We start from the raw sequence: 18,761 nt of genomic DNA, 5'->3' as shown, positions 1-18,761 counted from the left end.
GTACAATTATGAATAAACAAAATGCTGGTAGAGCTAAAGGGAACAAAAGAATTAAGGGTGTTTACAAGAAGGTGGTTTACAGTTCTGGACCATAAAATGTATTCTTGTAAAGGTGGGAAGTAAGGGCATAAATTAGGTGATGGATAATGAAAATCAATTTCAAGGGACAATAGATCTCAGTGATGTCAGAGAATTGCAGTTGAAGAACTAAATTAAATAAGGTGGAAAATATAGAAGCGGATAAGAAGTGAAAAGTTTAAAATTGAGATTCATCTGTGGTGTAATCTATAATAATAAAAGTGTAATATGCAAATTGACTGAACGACTGAACAGCAAAACAACCATCTGTACGACCTTCTAGATGACCATACTGTGACACCCACTGGTGCCAGGCCAGCCAAGGCGGGTGTGATGCAATTGGTCAGGGGCCTGACCATTGCCCCATGATCGCCCTGCAGAGGGAGGCCCAGGCCACCGGCCGGCAGGGTGATCAATCAGGGCATGATCAATCGTGCCAAAGAGGGAGGCCCAGGCTACCCCGTGGTGGTGCTGTGGTGGGTGGGTGGGACCTACCTTTTTGGGGTGATCAATCGCGGGGCTTCTGGACTGTGATAGGGCACAGGCCAGGCTGAGGGCCTCCCTTCCCCCAGTGCATGAATTACGTGCACCAGGCATCTAGTTATTTAAAATGGCAAAGTCTAAGATATGACCATATCTGAGTGGGTGGTTAAGATGGGATAAAGTAAAAGATTGCTGAAGCTAAACAGGTTAGGAACTGAGAACCCAATTTATTTGTAAGATAAACCAGTTATATGGGCATTAGTGTTTCCAAAGTGATAATTAAATAGTGGTGGAGAGAGTTAGAGAATCAGATGCTGAAGTCATCAAGGAGCGAGGGTGAAACACCAGAAAGTTTCCTTATTTATGTTATTTTATTTTTTAAAATAAAAATAGTATAAATTTAAGTTTAGAACATGATGATTTGATATACAGGGTGTGGCAAAAGTAAGTTTATAGTTGTGAGTGTGAAACACAGTTTATTTTGGTATTGTTATTTATTAATTATTGTATTATTTTCCATACGAACAATTATAAATTTACTTTTGCTCTAACCTGTATTATGTAAAGCACTCATAAGAGTGACCAGCCCGCCGAAACCGGTTTGGCTCAGTGGATAGGGCGTCGGCCTGCGGACTGAAAGGTCCCAGGTTCGATTCCGGTCAAGGGCATGTACATTGGTTGCGGGCACATCCCCGGTAGGGGGTGTGCAGGAGGCAGCTGGTCGATGTTTCTCTCTCATCGATGTTTCTAGCTCTCTATCCCTCTCCCTTCCTCTCTGTAAAAAATCAATAAAATATATTAAAAAAAAAAGAGTGACCAGCCCATAGTAAGTACCATATATGTATATTCTATTATTATTATTATCATTATTAGCATACAGATGAAGAAATAATGGGAGATAAGTACAAAGAGCTGCTAGGTAAAGGCTTGGGTATCTACTAGTATTTGTACCTAGAGACTATTATTTTCTTCAAAGCACTGAATGAAAAATAATCCAAATCCTCTGTACTTTATAATAACAGACATTTACTTCTCAGTCTAAAGTCTGCAGGTTGAAAGAGGCAACTGTGCTTCAGACTCTGGGTCAAGTTGAAGTCTGTTCTATGTATTTCTCATTCTGAAACCCAAGCTAAGGGGATCTAGTCATATGGATGAGCTTATCTTCCCATGCTGAAATCCAAAGCTCACGAGGGCAACCAAACAGTCTAAACCCATTCAGAGGTTTTATTTTTTTTTATTTTTTATTTTTTATTGGAAGCAGCATTTGTTATGTCTGTTCACAAACTGCTGGCTAAAACAAGTCTGAAGTCAATGAGATGGAGATATATATTTTTCCTTCAGTGAAGCCATGGCTAGGACAGGAAAGGAAGGAAGAATTGTGAACAGATAATACTATCTATCTAACTACTCAACACAATGAGCCAAGATTCCAATAATATGCATAAAGATTATTTATAATTTTTCACTGTCATAGACTGTGTTTAACATAAAATACATGTACATTTGTATATATAATATATATTCATTCATGATATATAGGGGTTGGCAAAAGTAGGTTTATAGTTGTTTGTATGGAAAAACATACAGGTTATGATTATTACAATAGCTTTATTAACCCTTTATCTTATGTACTTACAACTGTGAGAAAACTCCTGGAAGAGGAAAGGTATCATCTAAAAACAAATTTTTAAAAATAGAATTGTCCATCTGCTCTTCAAAAATGTATTATTTTACATTCCTATTTCTTTACCTTAAGAAAGTTCTTTAAATGGGAATAGGGGGGCTTCTTAGAAGAGGCTACATTGCTAAGAAGTGAGGCTAATTAGTTGGTCAAGACTAAAGAGGATCAGTAATTGAACTGCCAGTGAAGACAGAGAAAGGAGGGAGGTAGGTCAAGGAGGCAGGAAAGATAAAATTAGAGGAAACGGTGGAGTCCAGAAGAAAAATATTGGGTATGTAAGATACTTTCTGTTAAATGGAAAGAGCTAATTAACTAACCAAAAGTTGGATTTATTTCCTTGTTATTATCATTTTATAAGTGCCAGGACCTCCTTCATCTTGGAAATATTTATTATCTTAGTGTAGCCAAAGACAGGAAGTGTAGCTTCTTAAACCAATTTCAGTGGTGTAAATTTTGACCAACACATATATAGGTTATAAGACACTTTTTTTTTCTAGCCCTTTACACAAAATTACCACAATTTTAGTTCCTTCTCAGTGCCATAACCAGGCATATCTTATAATTGAAACTTTTTCCAAATAGACTAAATCAGTCACACTTGCACCTTCTGCCCCATGTCCCTGAAGGCCCCTCTCACCTTTTCCTTTTGATCCTATACCCATGAAACTGAAGAACTGATATTGTAATAGACATAACGGCTCTTGGACATTTTCCTCATCTTCAGCATTGATTGGTCAGCAGACAAATAACCAGTAAAATGACAAGTTCCATATATCAACTATAGAAAAAATCAGGAGTGTACAGAGACAAAGCAGTTTAAGTTGTTCTTGAATGGTACAACTTGTGAATTTAAGAAAATGCAAGTTGGAGAACTATGACAGTGGCTTAATTGTGGAACATCTGTAACCTTATTCAATGGATATTAGTCATTATATCCCTCCACCTATATTGAAATAATCCCCCCATTTCATTTATCTTGGTCAGAGACAGAACCTCATTCTATCTTATAGAGAATAAAAGCAGCTGTGTTGCTCTTGCAGCTTCCCTGTGAACTAGAACATGGGTGAGTGATCAAGACTTGGCCAATCACCTGTACCACCTTATTTGAATCTGGATGTGTTGGTGCAAAGAATAAGAACTGGGTAGTTCTTTCTGGAGGTGGTCGCATCTGGTCTTTAGGCCTCCAAGGGCTATGCCCAGTGACTGTTGCTGGTAACTATTGTTGGTGGGGATACAAGTGGCAGTGAGCAGTTTGGTGATTACAGCATTGAGCTCATTAGACCAATCTGAGATATGATTTTGACTGTGTTTCTTTTCCATTTTATTGAGCCTCGTTGCTTAGTCTTCTTGGACAATCCATGTACATTTTCAATAACCATATTACCTTCACGAATCAATGAGAATTGGTTTCTGTTCCTTGCATGTAAGTAACTCTGAGCATTAGAACCCGAGTGTTTAATGACAGGTCCAGAAAACAGCCTCAACTATAACCAAAGCCATGCTATTGTTTTACACTAAATACATAATTTCATGTGCTTTGGGTTTAAGGGATATCTCAGGACAATATCCAATAAGAAAATCTGCGAAATGTACTTAATATAGATACTTCTAGGAAGTTCTAAAAGAAAAACATACGAGGCACAAAACTGTTTCCCCAGAATCACAGATAAAATTTGGAACAGTGTTTTGGGGTTTCATCTAAAGAAAGAAATCCATGATCTGCTCCTCCATTTCCTGAAGGCTCTCTCGACATCCCCATTTCTCAGGCTGTAAATGAAGGGGTTCATCATGGGGGTCACCACTGTGTGCATGACTGTCAGGATGCGACCCTTGGCCACTGAATAGCTGGTAATAGGCTGGAAGTAGACCCATGTGAGTGTGCCATAGAAGATAGCCACCACAGTGAGGTGGGAGCCACAGGTAGAAAAGGCTCTCCACTTGCCCTTGGCTGAGGGACTCCGGAGGACCACTGAGATGATGCAGGCATAGGAGGCAATGATGAAGGCCAGAGCTCCATTGATGACAATAACACCTTCTGTGTGAATCATCAGGGTGTTGAGGTGAGTGCTGGAGCAGGATAACTTCATCAGAGGGTAGAGGTCACAGAAGAAGTGAGGGATCCTGTTATCTGCACAGAAGATCAATTGGCCCATGAGAAAGGTGTGCAACAGGGCATGAAGATGGGAGAGGATATGGCACAGGGCCACCATCTGTGAGCATAGCATCCTGGTCAGAATCATATGGTAGCGGAAAGGGTGGCAGATGGCGATGTATCTGTCATAGGCCATTATAGCCAGGAGGAAGTTTTCCATGGCTGCAAAGCATATGAAGAAATAAGTCTGGGTTAAGCAGCCCATGTAGGAAATGGTCTTTGTAGGAGAGAAAATGTTCTGCAGCATCTTGGGGACTGTGGTGGAGGTGAAGCAGATGTCTACCAAGGCCAAGTTACTGAGGAAGATGTACATGGGGGTGTGGAGATGTGGAGTAGAGATAATCAGTGTGATGATGGCAAAGTTGCCAGAAATGTTGATTGCATACATAAATAGAAAAAGAAGGAAGAGTGGGATCTGTTCTTGTGGGTAGGAAGAAATGCCCAAGAGAACAAAATGGGATACACTGGTCCAGTTGGTATTTTCCATCTGTTGGCATAAGAACAAAAATGATTATTACTAGTTTTTTATTGAGGTATAATTGGCATATAACATTATACTAGTTTCATGTGTACAATATAATGATTCAGTATTAGTATACATTGTGGAATGATCACCATGATAAATCTAGTAGCTAGCATCCAAATGCTAGTGTACTAATTACAATTTTTTTCTTGTGATGAGGACTTTTAAGATCTACTCTGTTAGCAACTTTCCAATATGCAATATAGTATTATTAACTCTAGTGCCATGCTGTACATTGTATCCCCATGACTTATTTATTTTAGACCTGGAAGTTTGTACTTTTGGATCCCTTTCATCCATTTTGCCTACCTCCTCTACCTTCACCTCTGGCAACCACAAATCTGTTCTCTGTATCTATAAATTTTTTCTTTAGATTCCACATATTAATGAGATCATATGGCATTTGTCTTTCTCTGTCTGACTTATTTCACCTAGCATAGTACCCTCAAAGTCCATACATATTGTTGCAAATGGCAAGATTTCATTCTTTTTTTATGGCTGGATAATATTCCTTTATTTATATCACATCTTCTTTATTCATTCATCCATTGATGGACAGTTAGGTTGTTTCCCTGCCTTAGCAATTGTAAATAATGCTGCAGTAAATATAGGGTTGCATATATCTTTTCAAATTAGTGTTTTTGTTTTCTTTGAATAAATACCCAGAAGTAGAATTGTTGGATTACATGGTAATTCTATTTTTAATTTTTTTGAGGAACCTCTATACTGTTTTTCAAAAAGGGTTATTTTTATAGACTTGGACATGTGAGCAGACCATTTAGTTACTATCACTTTTTTGCTCCAATGTAAACTACATATGGTGTTTATGAAAGGATCAAGTGCTTGTTTTCCAAAATAATGAGATATGAATTTTTCATTATAATTAACATCGTCACTATCACCATAGCTAACATTCACAGAGAACTTACCTTGAACCAGGGACTTTGCTACATTACCACATTTAATTTTTATAATAACTCTATGGAAGCAATTATTATTATTATTATTATTATTATTATTATTATTATTTCACAAATGAGAAAACTGAGCTATAGAAAGTTTAAGTTCATAAAAGGGCAAAATCTGGTTTTGTTTATCTGGCTCCAGAGGCTATGCTAGTGACACTGCATAACATAACTCCTCAAATTAAAACCAAGGCATCTCATGCATGGTAATAAGACCTGTTGATGGGCTATATAACCAAGGCATTTTGGCTAACAGGGATTTCAGAGGTCATTTGGTCCAGCAATTTCTATTTTGGGGAATGCGTATCCCAGTGATACTCAACGACTTCTCAGAGTACACAGACATGGTTTTAGGAGAATCAGTATCCAGATTCTCAGCTTTTGCATTTTTCTTTTCTTAAATCATTTTATCTTCAAGATGTCACCTTATGCATTATTCTGCCTCCCACTTAACAAATGAAAGACATACTTTAATCCATCCAAGTGTTATGCATTGGCTCAGGATATAAAAACCTCAAAGGAGCCAAATGAAGGGACAATTAGAACTATTAAGAAAATGAATTACTTTAATGAACAGAATAAAAATATTTTGAGATTGAGGGGTTTCCATTGCTTGCTCTAAAAAAATTGAATACCTAATCTAGTTGTCAGCACATCATTAAAAATAATTTTTGATTATATGTAACACTAGTTACTATCATATTACTTGGACAGCTTTTGGTCCCCTGGAATCTCAAAGAACAAGTCTACTATTTTTCAACATTAAATCTAAACATCAGTCAACAGAGGCAGCATTGTGCAGTGGGCTAGAACCCTGGTGCTTTCATTTAACAACCATATGACTTTGAGGAAGTCACTTACCCTCTAGGAGCCTAGGTGTTCCCATCTGTAAAATGGGGGGGGGGGGGATTTTGATAGCACATTACTCATAAAGTTGTTAAGAGGATTAAATGAGAGTACCTGGTCCTTGGCAACTGTTCAATGCCAGCAACTATGCCTATCAATTTTTCAGTCTTCTCTACACAGAGTCTCTAGGTTTTTCTGGGAGGACAGTGTTTTGCCATCCAGGTCTCCGCTCCAGTGAAACTGCTCCAGCAGTTTTTTTTGCAACAGCATGGATGGACCTGGAGAGCATCATACTAAGTAAAATAAGCCAGTTAGAGAAAGATAAATATCACATGATCTCACTCATTTATGGAACATAATGAACAACATAAACTGATGAACAAAAATAGATCCAGAGAGAGAGAGAAGCATTGAACAGACCGTCAAACTTCAGAGGGAAGGCAGGGGAAGGGTTGGGTAAGAAATCAACCAAAGGACTTGTATGCATGCATATAAGCAGAACCCATGGACACATAGGTAGGGGGATGAGGGCATGTGCTGGGGGGTGGGGTAGGAGTGGCCAGGGAGAGGTCAATGGGGGAAAAAGGAAACATATGTAATATTTTACACAATAAAGAATTAAATAAAAAAATAAAATGTGGCTCTCAGAACTAAGCAAAATTCTGTGAGTCTGCTCTTTCATCACAGGGTAATCATGATGATTTGGTCTGGTCATAAATCATAGCTTTTTGGGTGGAGATCAGAGTTGGCAGTCCACAAGTGAGCTATGTCTATGGCTATCCCAAGAATACTTAAACTTCACAATTAAGTTGTTGGAAGAAAAAAGTGCAAACAATTAAGATCTGCCCCCTGTAAGGCACTTTCAGATGCATTGTCTCACATAACCCTTACAGCACTTCTAGCTGCAGCAATCACTTACCCTCATTTCATGGATGAGGAAGCCAAAGCATAGGGAGGTGAAGTGATTTACTCAGCATAAATGGTCTGGCTGGACTTTACACTTATGCCTGAATACCTTGAGTATTGTGTGTGTCTGACTACATCACACTCCCCTTTAGCTTACTTATCATCTTCCCTATGGAAATGGATTTATTCACCACTCCTGGACTGTCTGCTTTTATATGTCAAACTAAAGGTTGTCACCATAGTACAGCTTAAGAGGGTGAGCATTAGCTTGTTCAATTATAAAAGTGTACAAATTCATAATATGCCATTGAGCTATCCTTAATTGATTTCACTGTGGTATGATGAGGAATAAGAACTAAGAGTTGTGCCCTAACTGGTTTGGCTCAGTGGATAGAGCGTCGGCCTGCCGACTGAAGGGTCCCAGGTTCAATTCTGGTCAAGGGCATGTACCTTGGTTGCGGGCACATCCCCAGTAGCGGGTGTGCAGGAGGCAGCTGACCGATGTTTCTCTCTCGTCGATGTTTTTAACTCTCTATCCCTCTCCCTTCCTCTCTGTAAAAAATCAATAAAATATATTAAAAAAAAAGAGTTGTAACCACATTTATTAAGCACTTAATGTAAACCAGGAATTGTTCTAAGAGCTTTATATATGTGTTTTTTCTTGATGATCACAGCAATTCTGTGATATAGGTATTATTTTCTTAATTTATAGATGAGGAATTTGGAGCTCTGAGGGGTTCTGTAACATGCTCAAAGTCACAGAGTTAGTAGATGGTAGAAATGGAATTTAAGTTCGGTTCCATCTGACCTCAATTTCCATGCTCTTAACCACTGGGCTATGCCACCTTTTAAGCTTTCCCCAACTATTGCAGTTCCTACTTTCCTTTTCCACTGTGCTACCTTGTGCATTTGGCCTACCTTGTGATAAGTGTCTATCATAGTTTTTCTAGTTTAATCCTTATTGTAGAATTAGGAATTATATATTATTATTCCCATTTTCAGATCATGAAATTAAGGACCAGGGCATGAATTAACCTCCCCCTCCCCTCACCAAGGTCACAGAGCACAGGATTGGAGCCAGATTCATCATGGATTTATCTAACTTGGAAGCAATGCTCTTTCCCACCTCATCCATTTATCATCCCTGTTTCATTCTCATCCTGCTCTTGGTTCAGGAAAAATGGGATGTCTCCTCTCAATTCTAGGGAAGGCCTAAGAAAGAGACTCAACTCTGTTTGACAGTTAGCAGACTATGGCTGCTACCTGGGGCAATGCCATATAACTCCTGTGACAAAGCTCCCCAGAAGGCTAGTTGTCTGGAACCTTGGAGTCCTCCTCGTCTGCCTCGTGGCCAGCAGAGATTATCCTGCTTGACCCATACTGCAGCATATCAGCTCTCTATGGGCACTGGAGAAGAATGTGGTGCGTGGCAAGGGGGTGGGGAGTCAAGAATGAGGAACTACTAGAGAAGAATCTTGCATTAGATAAGGTGTGGAAGCAGCAGCAGTAGTGTGGTGTGTGAGAATGGGTCTTGATCCAGGAATCAGAAGATTTGGGCTTTGGTCTCAGATCTGCTATGAAAATTTCTCTGAGACCTTAAAATCACTTTACTCTTTTGGCCCTCAGTTTCTTCATCAGAGAAATGGGAAGAATAGTACTTGTTTTCAATCCACAGGCTTTGTAAAAAACCCCCAAAAAAACAAAACATAAGAGACCATGGACATAAAAGCCCTTTGACAAGTCTTATGAAGCAATGAGAAATTGTTCGCATTAGATTTCTGTAGGAACTTGGATTCTCTGTCACAAATAGGTCCCATAACTTCCAATAGTCTGATTCAGAGACTTTCTGATAACACAGCTGCCTGTCATTCCAAAGTGAGCTTTGTAAATAGAGGAGGCACTTGGATAGCAGTCTATTCTCTGAGTTTCTCTGTTTGAGCGTTAATTCCTAGAAGTGGAAAGAAAAGTCTGGGCCTATCATTAAGAGAAGACAAAGTGGACAACCATGTCCAGGGGCCGATTTTTGGTTCATCCAATCCTGATTACCCATAATGCCTCCCCAACTGATTGATGCTTTCTGAAATCCCATTGGATATTTTCTTTTTGAATCAGGATAATGTCCCTGAGTGGAACACTCTTGACTAAATTATTCATTCTTTTTTGTGGTTAAGTTTTAATAAGGGGAGGGGAGAGAGTCCATGAACACACAGCATATCTGAGGATGGTGTAGGGAAGAGGCACTGTGAAGGGAAAGAAAGAAAGAGAAAAAGGAAGATGACTTAGGGAGTCAGAGACAAACTTCACAGGATGCATAATATTTGAGAAAGATGGTCTTCCCTCTAGAAATTACTAGGAGCCTATGTAGGAATAGTCTAAGGTGCTCAGAAAGCACTGTGTAGGTGTGCAGCCCTAAGCGCAGGCACTCACCTTACTGCAGACCCCCAACTAGACTGCAATGGGCTGGGACTGGTACGTCCATCCTCCCTTAGGCAGCACATGTCATCATGTTTTGTTTTGACAGCAGCACGGAGCAGTCCACTTAGAGAAGACAGAGAAAGTTGCCCAGCACAGAAGGAAGTAAGGTATCAGGAAGGGGTTGAAGGGCAGAACAGCTAGATACCTGGGGGTGCTTCTGCTTGTCAGAGGCAGGAAAGCGTGTCCGGTAAAGCACTGGGAGGACTGAGCATGTTTCTTCATGAATCCCCTGCTTCCCACAGCACAGTTTCCCAAGTGTGTCATTGGCCGAATTCACTGCCTTCTCTGGGGAGTGGGGCCCATGAGGCAGTGCTTCCACTGTTAGTGACCGTGGCTTGACATCTCAGCTGATCCCAGGAGAGCAGCCAGGACCTGGGAGACCAGCCTGGACATGGGGTTCTCTGATGTGAGCTCCACACTGTGGCACTGAGAAGAAAGCTCAGGAAAACTTTGATATGGTCAAAGCATGGATGGGTGTCTCCCTGCCTGAGTCCTGGAGGATGTAGTCTTCTTTAAAGTGATACATTCTTATTTTTTTAAAAAAATTAGCTGTGAAACATGTATTGAAAACTGAGATACTGTTTCTCACTTTTCTCATTCCTCTCCAGGGGTGATCTCTGTTAATGTTTTGACATGTACCCATTAACACATTGTCCTGTACACATATGTATATGTACAATTTTGTTTCCACAGAAATGAGTTCATTTGTTCTGGAGCTGTCTTTGTTTATCTCATCAATATATCATGGTCCTCCTATGTCACCATCAGGCCTACCTCATTATTTTAAAAGTATATTTTAGATTATTAGATGTGCCAGAACTTATAAAATATCCCTACGCATGCCACTTAATCTCCTTTTTTGGGGAAGTTATTACAAAAGAAACACTACATGGATATTCTTTTTTTTTTAAATATATTTTATTGATTTTTACAGAGAGTTAGAAACATCGATGAGAGAGAAACATCGATCAGCTGCCTCTTGCACACCCCCCACTGGGGATGTGCCCGCAAACAAGGTACATGCCCTTGACCGGAATCGAACCTGGGACCCTTGAGTCCGCAGGCCGACGCTCTATCCACTGAGCCAAACCGGTTTTGGTACATGGATATTCTTTTACAGGCTCTTCATGTACATATATTTTTATAGAAATGAAAATGCTAGATGGAAGTATATGTGTATTTTAAATTTCATCAGTGCCACTGGATTGTCCTCAAAAAAGTTAAAACCAATTTATACAGCCTTTAAGGGCATATGAGAGTGTCCTTTCCACATGACCTGACAGCACCATTTGCAAACTCTTTGCTGTTTCCCAACCTAATGACAAAAAAAAATAAACTACAAGAGGTTTACTTTTTATTTTCCTAATTGCTCGGGGTAATTTTTTGACTATTTTAGCTTTTCTTCTCTGAATTTTCCAACTATATCCTTGCTCACTTTTCTATATGGTTGCTATGTTGTTGTTTTTTTGTTTATTTATAAGGGTCATAGTGGGGTAAAGAGATATTCTCTTAGGCTTTCCTTCTTGATCTTACTCATAACTCTCTAACTATTCTTAGTATCCAGCTTGGATGGACACTTTTTTCTTTTACTTATGCTCTGTTCATTCTGAGAACACAAATCATTAGTTTCCCTAGGAAGTAGTGTAACCTTCCTTCCTTCCTTCCTTCCTTCCTTCCTTCCTTCCTTCCTTCCTTCCTTTTTTTTTTTTTTATTCATTTTAGAGAGGAAGGGAGAGGGAGAGAGAGATAGGAACATCAATGATGAGAATCACTGATCGGCTGTCTCCTGCACGCCCCCTACTGGGGATCGAGCCTGCAACTCAGGCATATGCCCTTGACTGGAATCGAACCTGGGATCCTTCAGTCCGCAGGCCAACGCTCTATCCACTGAGCCAAACCCACTAGGGCAGTGTGACATTTATCAGATTTCATATCAGTCAGTGCTCAAAAATCTGAAACACATATGAACACCGGCATCATCGAATGGACAGAGTTGGCAATAATAACAGCTCACATATATTGAGTGTTTACTATGTGTCAGGCATTCTGTTTAAAGTGTTCAAATGCTTGTATGTCATTTAATCCTCACAGTAACCATATATATGAGTTACCCCATGTTCATTGTAGCATTATTTAGGACAGTCAAGACATGGAAACAGCCTAGGTGTTTTTTATTGAGCATTTACTGTGATCCAAGTTAGTTAACATATTATTTACTACTTAGAGGAATCCAATGATGTAGTTATTCTTTCAGTTTTACAGAAAAAGAAACCATAACTGAGACAAAGAACTTTCCTGAAGTTACATAGTATGAAAGTGGTGGACTTTCGGTTCTGACTTGTAACTTCTGACATCAAGTCTTGAGTTTTTGTCACTAAAATACTAAATATAATTAGAACTAGGGTGGGTATATGTGTGGAGGGGCTTAGACTAACATAATCCAATTACTTTAACTTATAAATAAGGGAACCAAGTCTCAGAGACATTAAGTGATTATCTAGCAGTCGCACAGTTCATTGATGGCAAAGCCAACACTGGAACCCAGGACTTAAATTAAAGCTTTGTTCTTATTCTTTTCTAGAATACTGCCTGTTTAAGTGTAAAGTATCTGGTCATTTCCTTTGTATTTCATTCTACCAGACATGATGAATCTTTTATTCTTGAGCTAGAGATATATATCTTCTATAGCTCCTTTATAACGTGAGCTAAACAAAAAATTTGGACTTTTATTTTCATTTTATATGTATACAAGCCCCCACCGGTGGACTTTTCTTAGTCATCCAGTAAAAATAAGAACTGTTGTGGAAATGTGTAGTACACTACTCAAAGCATGGCCACTTCACAAAGATGGTTGGAGATTGGCTATCACAGATTCTCTCCCTGTCCTCAGATGTCAATCTGCACTGTGAAATATAAACACGAGAAAAACAGGAGTCTCAGTTTTAGAGAAGTTACAGTTGTTGGGCTCTCCAGAGGCCCATTTTCGACTCTCAGTTCTGAGAGTCAGGACCCTAAGGTCCTGAAAAGAGTGTTAGAGTGTTTTTCTTCTGAGTAGCTTTCCTAGAGCCCCCTTCATATCCCTGTTTCTCAGGCTGTAGATGAAAGGGTTCAGCATGGGGGTGACCACTGTGTACATCACTGAGAAGACTCTGTTCTTTCCACCTGAGGTGGATGATGGAGGACATAAATAGACCCCAATAGCTGTACTATAAAACAGAGAGACCATAGACAGATGGGAGGTGCAGTTGGAGAAGGCCTTTTGCTTACCCTTTGGGGAATCAATTCTTAGAATAGCCAATGCAATGTAAAAATAAGATGTAAGGATGCAGACAAAGGGTCCAATTAACAATATTCCTGCTACAAAGATGAGCATCAGGCTATTGACATAAGTACTGGAGCAGGCTAGCTTCAGGAGGGGGACCAGATCACAGAAGAAATGGGGGATGATATTGGGGCCACAGAAAGAAAGCCTGGTCACTAGGAGGGTATGCACTAAGGCATGGAAGATAGTGACCACCCATGACCCAGCCACCAAAAGGACACAGCATTGGGAGTTCATGGTCATGGCATAATGGAGGGGGTGGCTGATGGCCACATAGCGATCAAATGCCATCACAGCCAGGAGAAAGTTGTCTAGATCTGCAAAAAGGCCAAAGAAATAGAGTTGTGTAAGGCACTCACCATAAGAAATCAGCTTATTCCCTGAGCCAATATTACCTAGCATTTTGGGAATTATTGTAGAGATGAAACCAATGTCAGAGAAGGACAAGTTGGCCAGGAAGATGTACATGGGGGTGTGGAGGTGCACGTCAGAGCTGATGGCCAGGATGATGAGCAGGTTGCCCAGCACAGTGACCAGGTACATGCCCAGGAAGAGCCCAAACAGGAGAGGCTGCTGCTCTGGCTGCTCAGAGAGGCCCATGAGAAGAAACTCATAGATGCTGGTCTGGTTACTTCTTTCCATGTCTGGAATTCTGTATGAAATAAATTGTATTAAGTATAAGTAGCAAAAAGTAAAATATAGCTGTGTTAAAAATTTTTGAGCCCCTACAAAAGTTCTGTGTTTTAGACAATTCTCTTTGGGAGAGCTTGAATTTATAACTATGCACATTAGGAAAGACCACTTGGATCAGATGATTTGTAAAGTTATAGATTGGTGTCAGCACTTGACCAGATATCCAATGCTCCTTCAAATAATTTCAGCTGTCCCCATGAAACATGGCAGGGAGTATGGAAGGTGCTCTGGATGGCACTCATCCTATCAGCACACTGAATAATTATAACTTTCCTGAATAGTTATGTCATTAACTAAGTAACATTTTGCTTAACCTTTTGCACTCAGATGTCGAGTGTGACTCGACACGGTTAGCATTAGAATAAAGGAATCGAGAAAAAAGCAAGCGAGTGGAAAGGGTTAATTATAATTAATTAAAATAATTGATCATATCCTACATAATAAAAAGGTAATATGCAAATTGCATCACTCCGCTACGCCCACGATTGGGCTGGCTGGAGGCGTGGGGGCGGGACTCAGGGTGGCCGATTGGCTGGCGGTACGAGCGGGGGGCGGGGACTCGTGAGTCCCTGCCCCCCCCCAGCTCTTCCCGCCCGCCTAAACGGCCGGTGCTGTGGGAGGACCCATGGGGCCGGTGGAAGACGCTGGTGGTGGAATTCGGGGTGGCCTATTGCGTGGCTGCCGGCACCAGTTTTCCGCCAGCACCAGTTTTCCTCTGGCCAACCCCCCCCCCCCCCCCCCATCGGAGCGCCTCCTGAGTCTCGCCTTCAGCCTTTGGGAGGCGCTCGGATCCGCGGGTGGCCAGACGAAAACTGGTGCTGGCGGAAAACTGGTGCTGACAGCCAGGTGAAGGAAAGTCTATTGCACGAAACTTCGTGCAACGGGCTTCTAGTATAATTATAAATAAAATAACCATACAATTTATTTAAAATATTTTTTAAAAAGGTGACATTTCAGAACAGCATGTATATTCATAATTTCATTTTTGTAAAGTTAAAACATAAATGTTGGTATATGAGTAAGGACACTGAAATAAACACGTGTAGAGGTCAATAGTATTTTCTTCTGAGAAGTGAGTATGTGTCAGAAGGTTGTGGGTGCCACCTTCTGCATTACTCAGTTTTATCAGAATGTATTATCGTTTTGTTTTTTTTTTAGGACATTTTATTTTATTTTTTAATTTCTTTATTGATTAAGGTATTACATATATGTCCTTATCCCCCCATTACCCCCCCCCCCATTCATGCCCTTACCCCCCTGTTGTCTGTGTCCATTGATTAGGCTTATATGCATGCATATAAGTCCTTTGGTTGATCTCTCCCCCTTACCCCACCGTCCCAGAATGTATTATCTTTGTAATGAAAAAATTCTTTTAAAAGTATGAAGGATGTGATTGATTCATTGAATTAATCCAAGTGACCATCCAGAAGACTTGGAGATTGGGGGAGTTCTGTCAAGTTGATCAGGGTGTACTCTCTGAAAGGCAGCTCTGACAAGTGAGTAGGAGAACAAAAATCAAACGCCTCTGACCCTGTGTGAAGGAAAGAACAAGTGAGGGAGCAGGAATTTGTCATCATAGCCCAGTCCATGCAGGCCCTTTCAAATCTTCCCAACTTTTCTGAAGAAAAGCCTGTAGGAAACACATAAAATATTGCTCCCATTCCCTCTGACAAGGCTGGGAATCATTGTGCTTTTTCTCTGACAACATTGATGTTCTCACTCATCTGGCTTTCCCACCCACTTTGAACCTCTTCATCTGTATTTAAAAATCTAATAGACATTATATTCCTGCTTCTGACTCCTTTGCTCTCACAGGGCTTTATTATATTTAGATTGATATATTGCAAAACTAAATATAAGGTGTCAAATCCTTAGTTCGTCCCCCAAACTACCTGTTTGTTTCCAGCCCCATTCAGAGAAGAGGATGTTTTGATCTGAGACTCAGGTATCTTTATTTTCCATAGCAACCATATTTCGGATACATCAGGAATCTCATAACTAACCTCATAACTAAATATTGGATTTTAGGTTTAACCAATCCATATCCATTGCTCTGAGTTAATGAAAAAGTCAGAGTAATAATAACACTTGCTGAGCACGAGCCATGTGCTGGCCACTAGATTCTCTTAAGTGATAACTGTGCAGAGATGCTGTGATTATCTTTATTAAGAAACTGAGGTTCCGAGGGGTTAAGAAACTTGCAAAAAGCCACACATTTAGGAATTGAAGTTAAATTGTCCGAATCAAAAGCCTAAGTTCTCTGATCTGCTATGCTGCTTTTCAGTGTTCACCAAACCACATTCTAACTCTAGCTCAGCTTCCTGCATATGTTCAATAAGGAGAAAATGCACCATCAGCAAATTCATTCATTCCAACTTTATCGAGCTATAGCTGACAAATAAAAATTGCATATATTTAAGGGGTGCAATGTGATGTTTTAATATGTTTAGTGCATAATTACAGATACATTGTGAAATGATAACCACAATCAAGTTAATTAACATATCCATCACCTTAGAGAATTGAAATATTCATTCAATTGGGCAGTTCCAGTTCATGGCAAATGAGGATATTTTGTAATATTGGCTTATGCATCAATCTTATGTGAGTGTGAATTGATGTAAATAAGTCCATTCTGTCCAATGTTTGGATAAGATCCAGTTTCTATACTTGCAAAGCTTAAGGCCTCAAATCATGGTTTTTACATGAGAGGCCCAGACTCTTTCCTTTCTGGTGTCTCTCTCTCCTCTGTCCCCAAATGCAACTGGATCTAGACTTAGGAGCTTAGCAAATAGCAGGAAATACAGTGATATGTTCTTTTATATGCATCCAACTGTATCACATTTATAGTGAAAATTGGAAATAAATGAACATTTATTCCAGTTTTTACTTTTCTTGCTCAAGGGTAACTTAACCTTCAGGAATCTCATTATTCACTAGAAGCATATCACCCATTATAAACAGTTACACTGATTCCAAATGAAAATGTGCAAAGTGAATTAATCTGATTCTTCTGATATTCTGGGCATATAAACTAATAAAATGTAAAACAATTAACTTTTGGGAAAACTATGTCTTTTGGGTTCAATTTGATTATTATGGCAAATGGTCTAACACCCTAGCCAAGGGTCTAGGCTGGAGGAGTGTGTCACAATAACATGGGGGGCATTTCCTATGCTCCCCCTCAAAATGGAACTGTCACGGTATCTATACACTTAAAACCTCTGCCTTAGACTCATTTATGTGCTTCTTAGGAGAATATTTAGGTTGCATAGAGTAAAGAAGAAAAATTTTGATTCATCTTCTATAGCAAACCTATTAATATGCATTGAATAATTCATTTAGCCTCTCTGAACCATAGTTTCCCTCTCTGTGAAGAGGGATAACCGAGTCTGTGTCATAGGCTGTTGGGAGGTTCCTTATTGCCTCACATCAGGAAAATGTCGATGCTGTTTCTTATCATGACATAATCAGCCCTTCAGGATTCCTTCTCCATCTGTCTGTCCAATGACACTTCCCCCGCATGCCATGCCACTCCACATTCTTGCCCATGAATCACTCACAGTCCTCAAACAACTCATCATGTTTTTCCTGCATGCCTTTGCTGCTTAGCTATTCCACCTCCCTGAATGTCTCCTCCTCTGCTCCACCTGGCAAGAGCTCAGGCAGGTGTTAACACCTGGAGACATTGGAGTTCATTGCTTTATCTTCTGTGCTTCCCAGTCCTGTATATGGGTCTCTGGTAGAACACTTAATACATTGCCTTATAATTACTTATCTCCATTAGACTGTGTGGTCCTCAGTGCCAGGGACTCATTTTTATTCATCTTGTTTCTTCTTAGTATGTACTTGGTAATTTTCTATTGAATAAATCAATGGATGGGTAGAGAGTAAAATGACATTTTAAGCTACAGTGAAACTGTATGGTGTTATTGTTTAGCTACCAGCATTGCCTTTTATTTACAGAGATAGTTAATAAAACAGATGACTCTTAAAGAAGATTTTCAGTTGCTTAGCTTATGTTCTGGTACATAGAAGGTATTCAAAATTGTTTGTGAAAATGAAAAAATGCCCCAGCTGGTGTGGTTCAGTGGTTGAATGTTGACCCATGAACATTCTCCTGATCTCCTCCTGATCATGGTTTGATCCCTGGTCAGGGCATATGCCCAGGTTTCAGTCTCTATTCCCAGTAGGGGGCATGCAAGGGGCAGTGGATCAATTATTCTCTCTCAGTATTGATGTTTCTATTTCTCTATCCCTCTCCCATCATCTCTCTGAAGTAAATAAAAACATATTTTAAGAAATGTATTGTGGTTGTTGAATTAGTAATCAATTGTGTATTTTCACAAGTACTGAATTCATGGTTTGTTTATATCTTACATTTGAACTAAATATTGTTTTGTTTTAATTTAAAAAGATGCACAAGAAATTAATGCTTGGAATTCAGATTTAATGTGAGCATATCTTCATATGCCCCTTCCCAATGCTGAGAAATGTTCACCAATTCTCTTGCTTTTATATATTTGAAAACAGCCAACATGATCTGATGTGCTCCATTCACATGTCAAGCCCTCTCAGGGGTATATGGAGTTTAGGAAACGGTGGTTTCAGGGAACAAAGGGTTAAATTAATAATCT

The 18,761-nt window shown here is 39.8% G+C and overlaps 2 protein-coding genes across 2 annotated transcripts in view; both read right to left on the bottom strand.

The window, feature by feature from the left end:
* Nucleotides 1-3,936: 3,936 nt before the first annotated feature.
* Nucleotides 3,937-4,881, bottom strand: OR1Q1 (olfactory receptor family 1 subfamily Q member 1; the record flags this gene model as incomplete). Its single annotated transcript, XM_079791072.1, has 1 exon — nucleotides 3,937-4,881. The coding sequence occupies one exon, from the start codon at nucleotides 4,879-4,881 to the stop codon at nucleotides 3,937-3,939; it is 945 nt and encodes a 314-aa protein (XP_079647198.1).
* An 8,259-nt stretch (nucleotides 4,882-13,140) lies between these two features.
* Nucleotides 13,141-18,761, bottom strand: part of LOC307111071 (uncharacterized protein) — a gene marked incomplete at both ends in the record, with an annotated part of 28,071 nt that continues 22,450 nt past the window's right edge. The window contains one exon of the mRNA XM_079790773.1: nucleotides 13,141-14,083. Within this exon, the coding sequence (XP_079646899.1) occupies nucleotides 13,141-14,083 (943 nt within the window). The remainder of the gene's footprint in view (nucleotides 14,084-18,761) is intronic.

The sequence above is a fragment of the Cnephaeus nilssonii genome, assembly GCF_951640355.1.
Source record: "Cnephaeus nilssonii genome assembly, chromosome: 14".
Classification (NCBI taxonomy): Eukaryota; Metazoa; Chordata; class Mammalia; order Chiroptera; family Vespertilionidae; genus Cnephaeus; species Cnephaeus nilssonii.
This window is presented reverse-complemented; position numbering and strand designations above follow the sequence as displayed.